The sequence below is a fragment of the Canis lupus genome, chromosome X, assembly GCF_003254725.2.
Source record: "Canis lupus dingo isolate Sandy chromosome X, ASM325472v2, whole genome shotgun sequence".
Taxonomy (NCBI): Eukaryota; Metazoa; Chordata; class Mammalia; order Carnivora; family Canidae; genus Canis; species Canis lupus.
In genome coordinates, this window is record NC_064281.1 from 20,376,038 (window position 1) to 20,397,500 (window position 21,463).

The following is a 21,463-nucleotide window of genomic DNA, read 5'->3' on the forward strand; positions in this document are numbered from 1 at the left end:
AGTATCACCTGGGAACTTGTTAGAAATGCAAATTTTCAGGCATTATCCTGAGACCTAGTGAATTGGAAACCCTGGGGTGATGCCCAGCAAGCAGTCTGTGTTGTAACACTCCCCTGGTGAATCCAGTGTGCAATCAGAGTTGAGAATTCTGGAGCAAGAAGGTTTCCAGGGCAGAGATAGCAGATGGCTTTCATACTGAGTGCCAGCTTTCATCCTGTATCAGCCATGGGGATGGAGTTGGAAAGCAGTGCAGTTTGCCAGCTAGGTATTCGCCATTCCTGATTTTGGGATTTGGGTAATTTATTGGCGTTATAGGTGGTTGGATGGATTATTGGTTGTTGCATTTCACAAATAGAAGTCAGGTGTCCTATCCAGTCAGCCAAAAGGGGATAAAATGGAGGGAAAAAGAGAAGGAAGAAAACAAACACTGGAACAGAAGCCACAAAGGTTGGACAGGAGGGAACAGTATCCTGGGTAAAATAAGTGGGAAATTCAGGCTAGATTACAAAATATTTCATTTATATATAAGGATTTCTTAAAGAAGTTCAAGTGTCATGGGGATTTTAGGCCCACTTAATGACTCATCAGTTCTGTTTGATCAAAAAGTACTGAAGGCTTGTTCAACCCTTTATCATTTGGCATTAAAGGATACATTTCCTCTTAACATTTAGACTTTTGATAGGATGTACTTAATACAGGTACGGTAAATTCAGAATGAACTAAACCAGAAAATAAATATATTTTCCAAGTGTAAAGAGGTTGTCACTGACTGAGAAAGAGTTAATGTGTCACATTCTTTTGATTTCTACTCCTCGGGAGAAATCACAGCATCTGTAATTTCGGAGGCATATTCTGAAGAATGTTATATTGTGATTTCTCTAAGCTGAATCTTAGAGATCTGTCTGGGAGTTTGCAGCCCTGACAAAAAGAATGGACCCATTATAGGATCAGGTTCGTCTGATTTTTCAAAAGTTAGGGGAAATACGCAGATCATTTCAGAGACTCTTTTGGCTCTGCCTTGTTGTGAAGCAGATGAAGGGAAGCAGGCTGGGCTCTGTTGTGAGGGTTGGGAGCTTATTTTTTGAGATCTCGGCAGTACAACTTCTACAAGCCCTTTCTGTGTGTATTTTTCTCCTCCCAAAATATTACATTTTACATGGGAAAGCCAATTTTGATAATTTCCAAAAAGCTAGGCATTATAGCAGAATTTGTTTCTCTTAGAAACAAACCGTTCCTTCACTGTGCAGTTAGAATCCACCTTTCATACCTGAGCAAAAATAAGCCTGATACAACTTTTCTAATCATCACATTTATTATAGGAAAGATGATAATACTACTTATGAGACCATGTTCATCTACTAAAGATATTATTTCAGTTTCTGTATTAATTTCAGAGTGCTTGGTTTATATTTTCAGCTTGTTTCGTGAACTGGGCTCTGTGTATAAAAGTGGTTTTCAGCACACTGGTAATATTGTTGACCATCTTCCTCACATAGCAAACACGCATTTCAATTCCACAGCTTTTTGGACAGAACCACAGTTGTTAATTTATTTACAGGAAAAATATATGGTTTTTTAAATTATTAGTTTCTAATCTGATGTTCTGGCATTTGCATTCTGAAACTTCATCTCGGCATGTAGACAGACTTACCTCGTATTGCCAAAAGAAAGGAAGTGGCTTCTCTGCAAAGCTAAATAGTTTTGACTTTATTGTCTGCTACGAAACAGCTGCTGATACCAGAAAAATGCCGTCTCATCATTGGGCCTGGGGTATCCAAAAGAAGCAGGAAAAAAATGACTATAGCTCCCTGTCTGCCCTGGCCCTCTTCTCTTTTCTCTCCGTTTTCATTGCCGTGAAGAGCAAGAGAACAATATTCTGCAATTAAGGATTCCATTAAGTTGAAGAAAAGAGCAAATGGGGGATGTTTGTTCTCCAAGCTGAAAAAATTTGTCTGGGGTTGGGGGGGATAGTGGTAGTGGTATAGAGAGAGGTGGGTGGAGAGACGAAGTCAGGGCTGTTTGTTGAATATACTGTTAAGGACTGTTACCATCCTAATTAATCAAGTTAGAAATTACAGCTGTAGTCGGTTTCCCCCCAATTCTTGTTATCAATTTTCTTCTCTTTTGAGACAAAGCAAATATAAATTTTGTGTTCATTTGTCATTCGTTCTTTGACTTCAGCATCTCTGAAAATAACAATGTAGCACAAAAGCCCAGTATTTACCTAGTTGTAATGTGGGTTGCCATGGTGTTTTGCAAATTATTGCAATTATGTTCACCATGCGAGTCGCCCTTGGTAACTGGCGAAAAAACTGATAATCCTGTTTTGAACAAAAGGTCAAATTGCTGAATAGAAAGTCTTGATTAACTAAAAGATGTACAAAGTGGAATTATTTCCTACCATTCAGAAATAGTTCTTGATCGGGTTTGGGGGAGGGGGTGAGTAAGTACATCTGATTACTGAAGTACAAAGCATTGAAAGGATGTTGTCTTGAGCCTTTCATGTAGTCTTAATGGTGGCTTTTTTGTCAAATTTACCCATTTGCGGCATTGAAAGAGGCAGCTGCATTTAAGCTGGAGAGACGGTGCTTTTTCAAGAGTTCAGTGCAAGGAAAGTTCTCAGCAGTATCTGCAGTTTACTAGTAGCCCCTGGTCTATTAAAACTGATGTGCCGCATTTGAGCCCATTGCTCTCAGTACTTGTGAACCCCTCTGGCTGATGATCTAATAAAGTGCTCTTACTGGACAATCTCTGATCAGCTACTTAGAAAGGAGCTTGGGGGAGGGGCAGGAGGGACACCCTCACAGGCAGTCAGACTTGGTGAAGGCCAGAAGAGACTCTAGCCAGTGGCCAAACCAAAAGGTTTATCTTGATGATAATCGGTGCTGAGCTGCTATCACAATTTTTCTTCTGGAAGGAAATCTTAATTTTATTCATAGTTGAATAAGAAAAGATTAGAATGTCTTTTTGAAATTAAAAAATCCATCTTTGTGGATTTATTTCTTAAATTATGAGTGTCCATACAATACATGATCCTACATTAATGTAAAACCAAAAGTTTCCCAGGTTACAGCCAAAGGTCAAATGGATTTTGTCTCTTCTGTATCTGGCAGAGCATCTGGGGGCGGGGAGTGAATTTCGAAGGCAGGGGGTCTCTTCTTTTCTTAATGGCCACCTGAAAAATCAATTCTCAAAACTTTTGAGAGTGTGTGAAAGTGGCATGAAAGCAAAGCAAACCTTAACAAGTTTGTGGGTTTACATTCTACATCACCTAGCAACCCCCTGGCTCGGCCAGATCTCTTGTCTACCCTTAGTTGTGTTTACAGACTATTCAAACAGCCCTTCGAAACCATGAAAGATATTCAGTTTCATTAGTACCATTCTCAAGGAGAAAATAATTAAAGTTAAATGAACAAACATTGCCTGGTGATGGTTTGAACTCCATTCTGATTTTAAGATATCCTTTGAGGCACTTGCATAGATAGTTTAGTTTTAACATTTGTTGTTCAGTACCCAAAGGCATATCGCATTAAACTATACCAATAAATTACTAGCCTGCTAACAAACAATAAAAATTACTTTTAGCTAGACTTCAGCAAAGAAAAGAAACTCTTCTAATAATGTTCTAGGCATGCCCACCTGATTGAAGTTTTTTAATTTGATTCCTACCCTGGACATCTGAGTTGATCCGTACGTACGTTGAATAAAGGCAGGGGAGGGGGCGTGGGGAACAAAGCTCCTCTGTTTAAAACGGATTTATTACCTACCTTCAGAGATCCAACATATAAAGAAAAGTATTCAAATCATATTCCATAGAAGGCTGTGTGCATTTTAGTGAGTGAGTGACTTAATTTAATAAGTGATTCTACTACTGCTAATACATGCTCTGCCACTTTCTACTTGGGACCTGCTATGTGCTTAAATTGACCTATTTTTATAATCTGTGAATTAGTTAAAATTTTTTTAAGAAAAAGCATTTTCTCGTGTTCCTTTTTTTTCTCATAAGCATGTTTGCTAAAAATTCATCTTGGTAACAACCAGGCACATGTGATATATAGTTCAAAATATTTTTCACATGTATTAGTGATTTGATGGTATCAGATTCTCTTGGCAAAACTGTCTCTTCCTTCATTAATAACAGCTTTCTAATTATAAAAACAATATATGCTTGTTATAGAAAATTCAGAAACAGAAGAAACCACCTACAGATAACCAGTGATAACATCTTAGGATAGTTCCTTCCAGTCTTTTTTTTTTCTGTGTACATATTGACGAAGCTAAGGCTTGAGTTTACTTATATTTGTTTTATTTGTTAGTATGTGTTCATAGCGAAGGTAAGGTTTTTTTCATCACTGAAGATTTGAGAGGCAGGAGTGGTCGCACAAGTATTGAACAATTTTTCTTAGAGGCTTCAGTAAAATATTCATATGAGCAACAGAGTCGCCATTTGACCATCTTGTTCTGCTCTTCCTTTACCTTGTTGAAATGTCTGTATACCTTACCTGACATCCATTTATAACCATTGATGTTGGAAGTCACAGTTGAAATCGTACATCTCCAAGTCACTTGTAGCTTCATGTAGGGGGGGAGAAGCATCTTTTATGAAAAAGTTTATAATACAATGGAGATTAATGGAATGTGGAGAGGAAAATGCTTTCAGTTTCTCACATAAAGCGAAAGCAGGGCAACTCAGAGATCTTGTGTTCTTACTATTTGTGTTTTGTTAGATCTCGAACGTCCACGGTACATGACTGGGTTGCATGAGCTCTTTGTGCTTTGTTGACAGTAGACAGACAAAGCAAAATTATTCCCGAAGCAAGGTACTGTGTACTTAGTCATGACCTATTACAGCCTATGAATGTAGCTTGCTTTTGAGTTGGATGAATAGGGAAGAGTATTTTATAGAAGAGGCTTGAATATACGAAGAGATTTTAGCTGCCCATACAGAAAGATACCTGTCCTCCATTGAACTTTTTCCCCCCAAAACATAATTTTCCATATAAAATCTTCTTAAGTATATTTTCCCCCATTGCTTACATGGTGACAATTTTAACTGTTCTAATATTGTCCTACAGTGGTAAAATAAAATTGCTGGTAATTGTTGGCTTTCTCTGCTCACAGTATAGCAGGAGGAGATGGCTTGTGTGGGGCTCTTTAGTGTACCTCAGGGACATCTTCTGATGCTCAACCTCTGATTGCAAATTAAAATAACAAGGCTGTGGTATTGGATTTGATGTGAGGCAAAGCAGAATAACTTGCTAATTTATCATGTAATATACAATTGTTCAGGTTGGAATTTGTCCACTTGTGGTGGTGCTATTCTGTGTGTTTAAATGAAGACCACTGTTTGCATCTAACCTATCATAACAGTTTGGGAGTGCTCCATTATCTTTTCAGCAAACTGATGGCAGAGTCTGGTCTTCATACAAATGATAAGATCAATAAGTTTCAAATAACTTGGATGAAATGACATGTGACTGTTCATTTAAAGAGATATCTTACTTTAAAAATCAATTTTAGTAATATTTAAAATTCTTACATTGACAAGGCACTTTCCACTTCTGTTTGATAATTTTGTTAAAAATATTTTTGTATTAAGTTCAATGAATACTTAGTTTACATATGTATATTTCTTGATTTGCTCTTTCATCTCCTACCCTGGCACCTCTCTGAGACTTAATAATCACTCTTTGACAGGCCAGCATGCTGCAGTGTAGAAGATTTAACTTTAAAAGCAAAATTATGTTCCTGTTAAAACTTCCCCTGGAGATCGTAGGAAAATTTTCTCCCAGTTTTGGGTGCAAATGTGGGTCAGAAAGCAATTTGTTTTTTGATATTTCTGGAAATCCCAAATCACAACATGTCATTCTTCAAAAGCAGCTGTGGGCCCATACTGTGCACTGTCTGTAAGACCCATTTTACACTGGGGATAATTCCATGACAGAAAAATGTGACTGCAAGGGAACCCCGGAACATTTATAAATGGTTTTGGGTGAAGAGTATCTGGTATGCTCAAAGTGCATATCATTTGGGGAGAGGAGCAGTTAACGGCCATTATAGGAAAATAGTAATGATGCAGTGAACTCTGTAAGAGCACGTATGCTGGCAGACTTCGCCCTGTGCTGCTGTCACTGCACTCCCAAAGAGCCATTACAATTTAAACTAAACCATACGTCAGTGCACTACTGTAGCATGTTGTCTCGAAAATCTTCTAGTCCCGAAATAAAGCAAAGACCTCTTCCTCTTCCTTCACCATCCATTCTGCCGTCTCCGACTTCAGATCCTGTACAGTTTTGTCAGGAAAAACATGGAAAGTTCACTTATGTTGACTACAGAATTCTGTTATTTTGCATTCAAATTGCAGAGCACCTCCACCTGATCTTACCAGTTATTCATCATTGTAGCTCTCCATGTAGTAACCCCAGGTAGAAACTGACCAGGCTCTTGCCTGGTTGGAGGAGTGCATCTTTAACAGTGTCTTGTCGCCTGTAGCTGAGCACTGATGTGTTCCTCAGTCCTGGAGGCATGTGTAGGGTTGTAACAAGATTTTACATTTAATCAACAGTGTTGTAGGCTCTGAACAACTTTAGCAAAGTAAATATTATTACCTCTTTTTTTGGAGATAAGAAAACTGAGGCTCAGAGGAAAGGTTCAGTGATTTATGTGAAATTACCCCTTAATAAATGGGTGGGGAGAAGACTCCCTCAAGTGCAGTTTTTCATAACCTCATTTCTGTATTCTTCATCGAGTGTGAACCTTTGTGCTAGAGACTGGCGAGGACACTGCCGGATCCAAAGCAGGTCATCCCCCAGGCCTGACCTTCCTGTTAGAGAGGTAAAATAAAATTGTTCAGGGACAGCACACAGCATATTCTGCTCAGTGGCAGTCGGGTACTAGGAGAAGTCCCTGGAGGGTGAGGAGATTTCACAGGAGAGGAGTGGAAATGATGCTCAATGAATGGCTAATTTAGGTGGAAAGGCCACGGCACGAGCCAAGACAAGGGGTTGGCAATAGGCAAAATGTGTTGAGGGCAGTAAGAAAACCAATTCAGTGTGGTGAAGAGTTTGTGTAAGAGAAAGGGGGAAGGAGATGAGGCTGGAAAGATTTGAGAGCCAGACCAGGGCAGCCCGGGTGGCTCAGCGGTTTAGCGCCACCTTCAGCCCAGGACATGACCCTGGAGACCTGGGATCGAGTCCCACATCAGGTTCCCTGCATGGAGCCTGCTTCTCTCTCTGCCTGTGTCTGTCTCTCTTTCTCTCTGTGTCTCTCATGAATAAATAAATAAAATCTTTTAGAAAAATGAAAGCCAGACCAAAGCATGCATCCCTATGGAAGGTTTACCACTGGAGGGATGGGAGTGGAGGGCCCTTGGGAAGCTACATTTGGTAGGTCTTTACACTGGATGTGGGAGAGATAAGAGTTGGGGAAACCAGGTAGGAGGCTGTTAAAGTAGATCAACTTTGAGGTCTGGGCTTTGGTAAAGTTGATGACAGGTGGATTGGGAGGTCAGTGGACAAATTTGGTGACTGATTGGAAGTGGGAGGAGAAGGACCCACCATATATTTGATTCAAGAGTAATAATGAGAACTGTGCATTTTTCTTTCTCCTGGGAATTTTAGATTCTTATTTTCTATAAACTGGCTCCTGTGTGCTATTTTATTGCTTCTGTTCATTCATTTATTCAAAAGATTGTTTTTAATTGCCTCCTCTGTGCCACACTTCCAGGTCTAGATGATTTCTGTGTGTGCATCCTTCTAAAAATATGAATGTACACAAATGGGTAAGTTTGGGCTGAAAGTGCACCTACCAGGAATGCCTCAGTTACAAGTGGAAATCGATCCCGTTTTAGCATGTGCAGACAGCAACCATTTTAGTGGCGACCTCAGAAATATAATTTAGCAATCAGAACCAATCAGCATTTGACACAATTTCGTACATAATGATTTCAAGGAATTAGTGATACTGAAACTAAAGTAACAGGTGATGGATCTTAGCGTGTTTTGGTAAAGGTTTATTTTGCTATTGGCAAGGCTGACTTCACCTCTTTTGAACCCTCTGCTTATAAAAGTGGTTAAGGGAGTGCTTATAAATGTGGTTAAGGTAGGTATCTGAAAATGCAATGACTTTATTCCTCTTGGTTGTGACAGTTTGGCGTTTACATGTGGCATCGCATAATAAAATGACATATTTGCATGGTGGACATCCTTATAGTGGTTCTGGAGGTTTTCGTAAAACGCGACCTTTTTTATAGATTGGACTTCCAAAGAACTACACCTCGTTCGTTCTTTTGCCATTGATTTAGCTGTACATTATTTCCCAACATGGAAAATGAAAATAAGTTTAGTTTTGTCTTTGTGAGTGATGCTTCAAAGTGGATTTATTCAGTACTAGTATTGGTAACTAAGATTGGCTCCATCCATCATGGAATATTTTCAAAGACTTGGCGTGTTTAATTTCAACAATGCACATATTTCTTGAAAGGTAGATTTGGCATAGTCCATTAATATTTGCTGGGGGAACAAAGGAGTTAACCACAGTGTATGTGGCAAAATCAAAGGGAAGCAAAGCATATATTGAATATGATTAGGGTCTATTTCCCCCCACACAAGAGTTTTGTTTAAAATACACCAGGACCAAAAGCTTAATTATCAAAATAAAACAAGAAGAATCAAGAGGTACAGGCTTCTGATGTTGTGTTTCAGCCCCAGTTCCCTTCACACAGTTATCAGCATGTGTAATTTCCATGCATAATAGCACTAGTTATTGTTGTCATTTGTAAAGGGAGATTAACAGATAGTAAGTACAAACAAACCCAAATAAGTACTGAATAGAGAGGTGACAAAGAAGAAAAGACCTCTTTAATGTTAATTATAACTGGTAGGAAGTCTAGACAAATTATATTATCTGTTTTCTATATGATTTGAAAGGACATTTAGTTAGTGACTCTGTCAGAGATAGAGTTTGGTGTTTGCTTTAGAAACAGGTGAGGTGACAACTTAGCATCTCCTTGGTTGGCAGCTCACTAGTGAGTCATGAAGTTGTAAAATGATGGAATCAAGTTTCCAAAGCATCAGAAGTTGAGCTTTTCAAAGGGTATATTTTAAAAATTAAAGAATAATTTTAACTTCCAGGTTGTATCCCAGTAATGAAAAATTTATTGTCTCAAAACATGGAGGTTGTTGCCTCTCTGCTTGCTTTTTAAAACTTTTGTTTAGAATTGAATGAATTACAACTGGGGTTGGCATTGTTAACTGATACCTATTCCAAAGCTTATAAAGCTTGAGGTAGCAACTTGAAGGTAACAAAGCCAAATGAATGATCGAGGAATAGTCTAGTCCTGCATGTCTCATACATGGTTTGCTTGAATTCTACTGCTTCATTTATTAATATGCCTAAATGGGTACTTGCAGAAGCAAATAGTCTTTCTGTTAGTATTTGTAGGCTGCATTGGAAATGTGATACCTGCTGCAGTCAGCACCACTATCTCCCTCTGTATCCCCCATGCCCAAGACAGGCTAAACCAAAGTGTCTGGTGTCCTTAATTCTGAGGGGCCATCAATTGTGAATTGCACTCTTGACTTAACAGTGGTTTTTGAAGGAAACAAAGATGTTACCAAATGTACAGGTCAATTGTAAATACAACTGAGTTTCTGAAATACCAAAATGCGAATAAAAACATGTCTGTAAGTCAGGAAAATATTGTTAGTGGCCCTAGAAATTGAAATAGATAGTTGCCTGTGACTCAGAACCACTGATTCTTTGTTCTAGTTCATGTTGTGCTGCTCTGGTATTAGTTGTTTGTCTTGAGTAGGATCCACACATCTCTAGCCCTTTTCCGTCTTGGTTGGCCTTTATATTTGGTACCGTACAACCTGTTCTTAAAGCCAAACCATACTGAATTGCTTTTCATCTGTGTGTGAACCTTTCTTATTTAGGTTGTTGTTCCCTGAAACTCTGTACCGGGGGCCTCTTTGACTACTTTGCACAGTATTTAATGTAATTCTGGGCATATATTAAAGGTTTACATGAGAAGTCCTGGAGATCCTCCATCTGAAAAGTTTAAATTTTAAAATAGTTCAGCCTATTGATTGAAGATGGGAATGAAGTTCACTGTGAATGTATTGCCTTTTAGAATCTTTAAAGGTAGTATGTGTTCTTTTAGTCAAAAAGTTCTATAGTGTGCTTTCACTGGCTGTGAAAGCCATAAATGGAACTGAAAGAACTGGGTTTTGGTGCTCTTTTGAGTCTGATTGCAGTTTCTTCCAAGAAGAGCATATTCTGAGGACTGAGGTCGCACAGTACAGCAGTGAGTGGGGACATCCTATAGATGTGGATTAAAGCCATGTAACAATGTTAATAAGTGGCAAATGAAGGTCCCCAATGTGATTAAGCAACATTTGTGTATATGCTGCTCTTAGCTAGGGGGAAAAGACCCAACAAGTTGCTTAGTCAAGAAACAGAACAGGGGATCCCTGGGTGGCGCAGCGGTTTGGCGCCTGCCTTTGGCCTGGGGCGCGATCCTGAAGACCTGGGATCGAATCCCACGTTGGGCTCCCGGTACATGGAGCCTGCTTCTCCCTCTGCCTGTGTCTCTGCCTCTCTCTCTCTCTCTGTATGACTATCGTAGATTAAAAAAAAAAAAAAAGAAACAGAACAGTGTTAAACACATCATTGATTCTTTCCTTAATCACATCGCACATGGCTCTCTCTGGCTTTCATCCTTTTGCATGTGTTCTCTCTGCCTAAGCGGCCTTTCCTGCTTTCTCCACCTACCAAACTTCTACTCACTCTTCAAGACCAGTTCAAAAGTTCTACCTCTCCAGATAACTCCCAAGACACAAAGACAGTCAAGTTCCTATTTGCGGCTGCCTGGCTGGGAACATTGTGCCCTGGGGAACATACCTTGTACCCCAGCACTTCAGCCTACTTTGCTTAGCCTTGGGCCTAATACATGCAGCACTAAACCCTGATGCCTTTGTAAGAACGTCTGAGCTTTGGGGCACCTGGATGGCTCAGTTGGGTAGGCATCTGATTCTTGGTTTTGGCTCAGGTCATGATCTCAGGGTTGTGAGATCAAGCCCTGTGTTGGGCCCCCCCTCTCAATAGAGAGTCTGCTTGGGATTCTCTCTCTCCCTCCCTCTTCCCACCCCCCCCCAAAACACACACGCTTATATGTGTGTGTGCGCTCTCTCTCTCTAAATAAATAAATAAATCTTTAGGGGCGCCTGGGTGGCTCAGTCAGTTAAGTGCCTGCTTTTGGCTCATGTCATGATCTCAGGGTTCTGGGGTCAAGCCCCTCATCAGGCTTCCTGCTCAGTGGGGAGCCTGCTTCTCCCTCTCCCTCTGCCTGCCACTCTACCTACTTGTGCACTCGCTCTCTCTCGCTCGCTCTCTCTCTCTCTCTCAAATAAATAAATAAAATCTTTAAAATATATACAGGGCAGCCCAGGTGGCTCAGCGGTTTAGCGCCGCCTTCAGCCCGGGGCCTGATCCTGGAGACCCAGGATTGAGTCCCACATTGGGCTTTCTGCATGGAGCCTGCTTCTCCTTCTGCCTGTGTTTCTGCCTCTCTCTCTCTCTCTCTCTCTCATAAATAAAGTCTTTCAAAAAAATGTCTTCAAAAAAATAAAATAAAATATATACATACATACATGCATCTTTCTTAAAAAAAAAAAAAAAGAACACCTGAGCTTTGCTCCACCCCATTTGTGCAATTTTGTCTCCCTTTTTGAAGTTTCATTTTATAGCAAATATACTGATTTAATATAATAGGCATAGTGTTATCACATCTCTGTGAGAAAAGTCAAACGAGCAACAGGAGAGGGTAGCTGAAGAAGGAAAATGAGAAGAAAAAAAAAAAAAGGAAAATGAGAAGAGTGTATAAAGGCCAGAAAAGTGGACAATGACTTTCAGAAGTGGGAAGAGTGGGTCAGTTGAAATTGTCCTTGAAAAGATTGCAGCCAGTTTTATGCCTCCACAATATGTGTGTAGAAGAATCTGTTTTAATTTTTTTTTAAGATTTTATTATTTATTCATGAGAGACCCACACAGAGAGAGAGGCAGAGACAGAGGGAGAAGCAGGCTCCATGCAGGGAGCCCGACGTGGGCCTCGATCTTGGGACTCCAGGATCATGCCCTGGGCCGAAGGCAGGTGCCAAACCGCTGAGCCACCCAGGGATCCTGTTTTAATTTTAAATAAGTGTTTCTTTTATGCCGAGTATAGCTCTAAGCATGGTAAATACATTGCATCATTACAACCTATAAATACAATGTTGGGGGCAGCCCTGGTGGTGCAGCGGTTTAGCGCCGCCTGCAGCCCGGGGTGTGGTCCTGGAGACCCGGGATCGAGTCCCACATCAGGCTTGTTGCATGGAGCCTGCTTCTCCCTCTGCCTGTGTCTCTGTCTCTCTCTCTCTCTCTGTGCCTCTATGAATAAATAAATAAAAAAATAAATAAATAAATAAATAAATAAATAAATAAATAAATACAATGTTGGGCCTATTTTACAGAGAAGGAAGCTGAGCATAGCAGTTAAGTCACTAGCTAGTAGTCATTCAGCTATTAGGAAAGTCGTTCATTTCTACATGGTATACCTTTTTATATTTTTATTTTTTTCTAAGACTTTATTTATTCATGAGAAACACAGAGAGGCAGAGACATATGCAGAGGGAGAAACAGGCTCCCTGTGGGGAACCCAATGTAGGACTTGATCCCAGGACCCTGAGATCATGTCCTGAGCCAAAGACAGACACTCAACAACTGAGCCACCCAGGCGTCCCTGTATACTCTTTTTTAAGATTTATTTATTTATTTTAGAGAGAGAGAGTGTGTGTGAGCACAAACAGGGAGGAGGGGCAAAGGGAAAGAGAGAAGCAGACTCCCCCCTGAGCTGAGACCCTGACATGGGGCTTGATCCCTGGACCCTGGGATTATGACTTTAGCCCAAGGCAGATGCTTAACCGACTGAGCCACCCAGATGCCCTGCATGGTATACTCGACTTTGATAATGGTCTCTACTAATGACCAAAAACCCATTGGTTTACATTTTGTGTATAATCATATAAGCTTTTATTGGGAGGTTTCACTTGATGCATGTTAGGGGGGGTTCATATTAAGAAGGGAAGAATATCTCATGTGATTTTCTATTTTTATGAAAGAAAAAAAAACTTTATGAGGGGCTCTTGGGTGGCTCAGTGGTTGAGTGTCTGCCTTTGGCTTAGGATTCCGGGATCCTGGAATGGGGTCCTGGGATCGAGTCCTGCATCAGGCTCCCTATGAGGAGCTTGCTTCTCCCTTTGCATATGTCTCTGCCCCTCTCTCTGTGTCTCTCATGAATAAATAAATAAAATCTTTTATTAATTAATTTAAAAACCTGATGAGTTTCCTAACTGTTCAGGTGTGGGCATAAATCAAAGTGACATTTCAGGGAAGAATGGTAAGGAGCTATTTCAGAATCTTTAAGGAAAGTTTGAACAAAATGAACCTATCTTGATAAGGAAAGAGGTTTGTTTTGTTTTTTTGTTAAAGATTTATTTATTTGAGAGAGAGAGAGAAAATAGATTCCCACTGAACGCAGAGCCCAGCTTGAGGCTCAGTCTCACTATCCTGAGATCATGATCTGAACCAAACTTGAGTTGGATGTCTAACTGACTGAGCCACCCAGGCACCCCCCAAAAGGGGTTTTGTTTGTATTTGTTTGATGATGGTGATAAAACTGAAGTGTTCTCTTTCTTCTCTCCAGGGTTGGTTGATTTGTGAGGAGCCAACGTGTCAAAATCGAACTCGGCGCCTTCCCCTTCAGTTCTCCCGAAATGGGCCTCTTTGCCAAGTCTGCATGAAAGCTACACTTCGGCCAGAGGTAATAGTCACATGATACTAAAGAACTGTGTAGAAGGGAGTGAGGGTCTGTGTTTTCCCATCCCTTAGGTCTGAGAGGTAGATATTTGGTAATTGCCCTCTGGAAGCACCCCACTACCACACACATGTATTTTTAAAAATTCAGACTTCAAAAAGATAAATGTTTATTTTTTTACATCATGAACAATACTACACTTCTATCTAAGAAACTAGTTCTTGTAGAAATTACTCTGATTTCTTTGGTTACCACTTCATAATTACACAGAAGAAACTGCTTTTGTAGAAACTGTTGTCTTTGGGCTAGGTCAGAACCCCTTTTTTGAGGGCCAGAAAACCTCCCAAACCTGTGCCCTGAAAAGTTTATTGTATTTGCAAGGGATTCCATTGTTTCTAGGGGACAACATATCCAGCCTTTTCTCCACCTTAATATTTACACCTGAGGGAGGAGGCCCACTGTCATTAGTGACTCCCAACTAGGGAGCACATAGTCTGGAAACACCTTCCTGATAATTAAGATGCTTTCCTTCTGCTGCACCCTTAGAGCATCAACTCAAGCAGCATTCCCCAAACTGTGGGGAGAGGAATGTTTGAAGGTCTTTCTTGCAAAGAGGGTTTTGTGATCAGGTACATCTAGTGAACTCTGGGCTAGCCAGAGTTAAACAAGCTCATTGCAGATTGTCTGAGAACCTGTAAAATGATAAAGTGCAATCAACCTCACCAATACAGGACTCTAATGTGCCTTCCTTTCCAAATTTGTCCGGCCTGAGGATTTGTAAGGATTTTGGTGAGAAGAAAGAAGGAATAGGAAACCTGTTATTTGCTTTTTTTTTTTTAAACATAGAGGCAGGGTTCTATAATCAAGTCTTGACTTCACATCTTTTCACTGAAAAACATTGGTACACAAGCTAGCTTTAGGAAAATATTTTAAAGTTCTAATGGCTTATTTTAATTTTAAGGTAATAGATCATTTCACAAAATTTAGCGAGGAGTCAGGAACTACAAATGGCACTGCCATTGTTGTGTATTCTCTGGGTTTTTTTGCATAGCCATATGCATTTTTTACATGGTTTCAGTCATGATTAAAATATGCTTCTGTATCATGTTTATCTTTTGTCAGGTGTCTGTGTTACTACATCATTTTCAGTATCAAAACCAAATTTAAGTGTTTTATTCTTGTTGGACATTTTAGGCTACTTTTACTATCTCTTTATTAGAAAATTGTGATGAGTATTCTCATGTTTACATTATTTTTTGTTGTTATTTGAAATACTTCTTGAGGATAAATTCTTACCGACAATACATATCAAAGTGCCTAAATAAAATATGGTCATGATTCATATTGCCATATTGCTTTCTTGATGGGTTATCCCAATTTAAACTGTAGTCAGTACTTGATGCATGTACCAGCTTTACCACTGTCTTTGCAGCATTTGTACATTATCATTATTTCTAACTAATTTAGTAAGTATAAAATGTTTCTTGCCTTATTTTGTAGATCTTTGGTAATTAGCAAAGTAGAATGTGGGGTTTTTTAACAAAAAATATGGAACACATAGTGAGAATTAGATGTACTAAATTGGTCTCATCCCAACCCTTGGATTAGCAGGTGTAGGAAGAGAACAAAAGTATATATATTTAGTGTGACTCATCACTCCACTTGTAGACTCTAGGGGAATCACCTGGCTTCATGAACCAATGCTACCTTTGAGACTTCTTAAACATCCTGCTCATCAAGTCAAATTCAATAAAAATTAAATTACTTCTTAGAAAGTCAGCTAGTTTTATGATTCTCTCACCATTCTTAGTGAGAGAAAGTAAAAGGAGTGGATATCCTATAGATTGGTAGCCCTCCAGTAAATGTTGATGATGTTATTGGTAGTGGTATAATACATCAGGTCATCGTTTATCATTTAGTATCTTTTTAAAAAAATGAGTTAGCTGGGCAGCCCTGGTGGCGCAGCAGTTTAGCGCCGCCTGCAGCCCGGGTTGTGATCCTGGGGACCTGGGATCGAGTCCCACGTGGGGCTTCCTGCAGGGAGCCTGCTTCTCCCCCTCTGCCTGTGTCTCTGCCTCTCTCTCTCTCTCTCTGAATGAATGAATGAATAAATCTTTTAAAAAACTGAGTTAGCCAACACAGGCATTTTGACGTACTTTTTTCCCCTTTCATATCCTTGTCCTCAAATGGTAACATTTTAGGCAGGCATTTACCAAGGCTGTCATCTACTCTTGACAGGGAGTAGCTTTCATAGCATAGGGTCATATTGCTGCTCAGAACTTGACCCTTTGGGATAACTGGAGGTTCAGAGCATCCTGGTTAGTGATACTGCCTGTAGCTGTTCCTCACAGGCACCTTGACAGTGGGTCTGAGCCTACTCTTCTACAGTCTTTTTGGAGTTGCTAGTGATGAGTTGGGAATTTCTTTTTCTTTTTCTCTCTTTTTTTTTTTTTTGAGTTGGGAATTTCTTGATTCTGTGTATGAGGTTCCTGGGCTTTGCTAGGAAAAAGCTGCATCTTACTAGAGACCATTCCAAAGAAGCTCCAAAATCAGTGGTAGAATGGACAGGATTGTTGTAATTACCATAGGGTTTTCTAAAGTGTCTATTTCTCAGGATTGTGCTTACCTGACCCTTAAGTTCTAGGGTACTGTGCCTCAATCATACATTACTTTCTTTTTTTAAGATTGTATTTATTTATTCATAAGAGAGACACAGAGAGAGGCAGAGACATAGGCAGAGGGAGAAGCAGGCTCCCTGGAGAGAGCCTGATGCAGGAGTCGATCCCAGGACCCTGGGATCACAACCTGAGCCCAAGGCGGATGCTCAACCACTGAGCCACCCAGGTGCCCCAATCATACATTACTTTCATTTAATAATTATTTATTGAACACCTACTACATCCTAGGCACTTTGGGGGCTGGGGACACACCAATGAACAGGACATTTCCTTTTTTATAAAACCAGTTTCACATTATGTAGATTATATAAAATTGATATATGTGGGCAAAAATAGATAGTTGCAACTGTTTGGACAGAAGCACTAGACTGTGTGTGAGGGCTTTAAATACATTGTTCAGGTTTGATGGTAAAGTACTTGCCTCTTATCATGCCAGACTCATCCCTACATAATAAATCTACTCTCATTTAGTCCCGGGTTGCATTTGGCTTGAGTACTTTCCAGGATTGACTTGGGGTATGAAAGCTGGCTCTTTTTCTGACTCATGTTGCCAGAGTCATAAGAAAGCTGGGACAGTTTTGTTCCCAGGGTTTTGCATTTGTCTCTTTTCAGATACCTTTAGAAAAAGATTTTTTATATTCATGGGAATTTAGCAGTATCCAAATTGCTGATTCTTAAAAATACATTCTCTGAGTGTTCTCTGTTACATAGGAAGTGAAAATGCAGGAATGCAAACTTCAGTATATGCTTAAGGCCCAAGTAAATAGAACACTTTTTCACACTGGAAGTACAGACAGGACTTTCCCAAGTTAGACACTAAATATTTTATTACGTCTTTATTTCAAGGACATGGTTTTGACTTCTTAACGGTGGCCAAATCTGTCTGGCTGTGAGGTGAACCCATGGGAGGGATTCTGTATTATGTAATTCGCCAAAACTAAAGGGTTAGTTTTTGTTTAGTTTGCAGTGTAGAACTAAGATTTCAAACTTAAGTTAAACTTTTTCTTAGTAACATTTCTGTCCTTGATAAGGAGATCTACATGTGACTCCCTGGGCCATGGCAGAAGTCACTGAGGGAATTACATAGCCCCTGGGATAGAGTGCTGTGGTGGATCCTTTTATTCAGTTGTTTAGCCAGCAAAATCTCTTGAAGGTCATGTATGAGGAAAGCAGTAGACTGATTTCTAGTTCTACTTTGGTATACCCTTAGTGTTTCTCACATTATCCTCAGTTGTAAAATTGTGAAAATCCTTTATAATGGAATGTGTATTCCATATAGGATTTTGGCCTTCAAAGGAGAAGGGGTAATACTGAACTTGTCTGTGTGTTAAAACTTCAAAATGACTGCAGCTGAACAAAGTGTTGGTTTGCTAAGTAGGTTAGGGACAATGAAAATATTGCCAGGCTACCTGAGACAGGGTCTTACTTCTCCATAAGAAGAAACCTGGGAAGTACTTGTGGTCTCTTAGGGCAGAAATAAGGAGTTGTACAGGAAGAGAACCTTAGAACTATGACAGAAAGTCTTAAACCTCTGTATCTAATCATTGGGTACTGTCTAGAAGACAGTGGATTTTTACCATGAAGAATCTTTTGGGTTTCTCCATTGTGATTTTGATGTGCTTGCTTGTTGATGTAGTTTGTTAAATTCTACAGACAGCTTCTCTTAACTATGAGGCAGACACTAGCTTTCTTTTTCAATTCATTTTTTTCATTTTTTTTAAAATCAGAGTGAAATTCACATAACAAAATCAACCATTTTAAACTAAATAATGCAGTGGCACTTAGTATATTCACAAATGTTGTAAGACCACTTCTGTCTAGTTGCAAAACATTTTTATCACTGCAAAAGAAAATTCTTGGGATGCCTGGGGGCTCAGTGATTGTCTGCCTTTGGCTCAGGTCGTGATCCCGGGGTCCTGATGGAGTCCTGCATCAGGCTCACTGCAAGGAGCCTGCTTCTCCCTCTGTCTCTGCCTCTATCTCTGTCTCTCATGAATAAATAAATAGTCTTTTAAAAAAGAGAGAAGAAAATCCTGTACTCTTTAAGCAGTTGTACCCCATTCTTCCCCTTCTTCCAATCCCTGGGAACCACTAATCTGCTTTACGTCCCTATGGATTTACCTATTCTAGATATTTCACATATGTGGAATCATATATATGACCCTTTGTTTCTGGCTTTTTTGACCTAGCACATTTCTGAGGTTCATCCATGTTATAACCTGTGTCAGTACTTCATTCTTTTTTATGGCCAAATAATAGTCTATTGAAGAGATATACCACAGTCTGTTTATCCATTCATCCAACCATGGGCATTTGGGTTGTTTCTTTCAGTATACTTTAAAGTTTATTCTATTTATCTAGACAGGTCTTTTATTTGGCCTAAATAATGTGTTCCGTGACTCACTTGTTGGTCCTAGTTCAGCTGAATGGTACTACACAAAGCTAGGCTGATCCCTTCTCTGTTCCTGTGTTCAGTAAGCACTTGCTCAGCACCAGCTCTGCCTGCTTTGAGAACTTTTTAGATATTTGAATGTGGATGTTTTCCTGAGCTTTCTCCTCCTTGGCCCAATTTTCCCAGGTCTTCAACCATTTCTCTACTGCTCTGCTTTCAGAATAATCATCCTACTCTAGAGTTTGTGTCCCAGTAAAATGAGGAGCCAAAAACAGCATATAGCCCTTCAAGTGCTCTTGCTAACGCTAGTATGGAGCAGAATAAACCTGCTGCTGCTGCCAACTTTTCTAGGTAGTAAGTTTCTGTGAAGTCTATTTAGGGTTGCGTTAACTTCCTTAGCATCCATATTCACGGCGCTGACTCATTTTGAACATTCTCTCTACTAAAATATGTAATGTTTTTGCACATGCAGCTACTAAGCCATGTCTGTAAGACTCCATTAGTGCTGTATTCCTTTCCTAAGTCCACTATAACAAAGTTCCATAAACTAGGTTGCCTAAAACAAGAGAAATTCCTTGTTTCACAGTTCTGGAAACTAAGTAGAAGTCGAAAATCCAGGTATCTCCAGGGCTTTCTCCTCCTGAAAGCTAGTAGGGAAGAATTCCTTATCTCCTCTAGCTTCTAGTAATCTTTGGCCTCTGTTGATCTATAGGTGTATCACTGCAGTCTCTGCTTACATAGTCACATGGCCATCTTATCCCTCTATAGTTCTCTATTCTTCTTCCTATAACAATGCCAGTCATATTGAATTAGAGCCTACACTAATCCAGTATGATCTCACCTTAATCTTATTTTCTCTGCCAAGACCCTATTTCCAAACAGGACTTGATTATACCTTTTTAGGAACACAGTTCAACCCATAAGATAGGAATTGTACTGAGCTTGGGGAAATGGAAACCAAAAGTAATAGTAGCTTAACCAGAATAAATATTTAATTTACTAAGAAACTTTCATTTTTTATCACATGATGGAAATCCAGTTGAGCTGTCCAGGATTGCGATGGTGGCTCCCAAGTGTCCTCAAGTGTACAGGTGCGTCCTGCCCTTCTGTATCATCAGCAGTGCCAGGCTTTTACTTGCAATCTGTACATGTTCCTTCAGGCTCATGACAGATAAAAGGTGGAAGGTTCAAAAAGACGCACCTCCCACCCAAGTCAGTTCTTTGAGTAGCCTTTCCAGAAGTCTCACCTAGCATTTGTGGTTACATTTTGTGAGCCAGAAATTAGTCACATGGAGATAATAGCTTATTTTGTTATAAAAGAAAAAGCCTAGGCTAGATATTGGGCAGCGACCAGCAGTCTCTGTGACTGAGACCTTCCAGCAAATCCTGTAAAATGTTGTCTTTATGTGCTCAGCCCATCACTGTCCCATTGTGGGTATTTTGGATCCTGATTCTGCTGTGCACCCAGCCTTTGGGCTTCTATGCATCTGTTTCTATGATTAGCCTTCCCTCTTTTATCTTCTCCAAAATATTGACTAAAATGTTGCTGTGCATTTATGCACATACCAGTGGATAGATGCCTTCATCTAGGTGGATGCTGCTTCATTTTAATGCACATACCAGTGGATTTGTGTAGCATTGTTCCACGAGTTGCTTACTATCAGGGCTTCTGGCTTATCATTCTCCACAAGGGGTTTCTCCCAAGGAAAAAACCACAACATTGCTGATCAGATGCTGGCGGTCTTGTGGCTTTCTAAACTATTTTGGCTCCTGGAATAAGAAAGGAGGCCCCTGTCATCCTTTGACAATCTGGTATTTTAAGCAGTATATTTAAGAATGTGCTTGATTTTACTCATTCTCTACTAGAAGCCATGTACTTAAGGAGAGGGGCCCTATAATTTTTTTAAATAATTCTGGTTCTGGTAGTTGGCTGGGAGAGACTGTAAGACTCCATGTAATGACACTGGCCAAAGAGTCTTAAGTAAGTGCAGGAACCATAAGACAGGCCCATAATAATAAATCATGGAATGTGATATGACTTGCTGATAAATATTAACTAATTAGAACTACAAAAATAATTATTAAACTATGGACCTAAAAGAAATAAGAGGTGACCTAACAGTGAAAATTCTTTACAGAGTTTCTAATCACTATAGTGGAAAAACAGAAAATCACAAAGAAACTGGAAGACATAGGCCCTGCCTTTCATAGGCCTCTATTCTAGTGGAGAAGGTAAGGAAATACAAACTCTTGATGTTTCAGTGACCAGAGGGAGAAAGAGGCAGCCACAGCTTTGTGATTATGGCACTCCCTAATCAGTAAGGTAGGAAGGAACGATAATGGAGAGGTGAGGAGTCATCATTAGACTAGAGCAGTGCTTCTCAGCTGGGGTGGTTTTGCCCCCCAGGGGGACATTTTGGTTGTCACACTTTGGGGGGCGATAGTGAGTGCTCCTGGCATCTAGTGGGTGGAGGCTAGGGATGCCACCAGACATCCTGCAGTGTGCAGGACAGCCCTCCAACAAAGAACTGTCCAGCTGCA

The 21,463-nt window shown here is 40.0% G+C and overlaps 1 protein-coding gene across 2 annotated transcripts in view; it reads left to right on the forward strand.

Annotated features, from left to right (window-relative positions):
• Positions 1-21,463, forward strand: part of POLA1 (DNA polymerase alpha 1, catalytic subunit) — a 310,104-nt gene that overhangs the window by 182,932 nt on the left and 105,709 nt on the right. For both annotated transcript variants that reach the window (XR_007409311.1, XM_025438940.3), the window contains one exon: positions 13,742-13,858. Coding sequence is in view for 1 of the 2 variants with exons in the window: in XM_025438940.3 (XP_025294725.1) it covers positions 13,742-13,858 (117 nt within the window). In the remaining variant the exon portion in view is untranslated. Of the gene's footprint in view, positions 1-13,741; positions 13,859-21,463 lie in introns of those variants that run through there.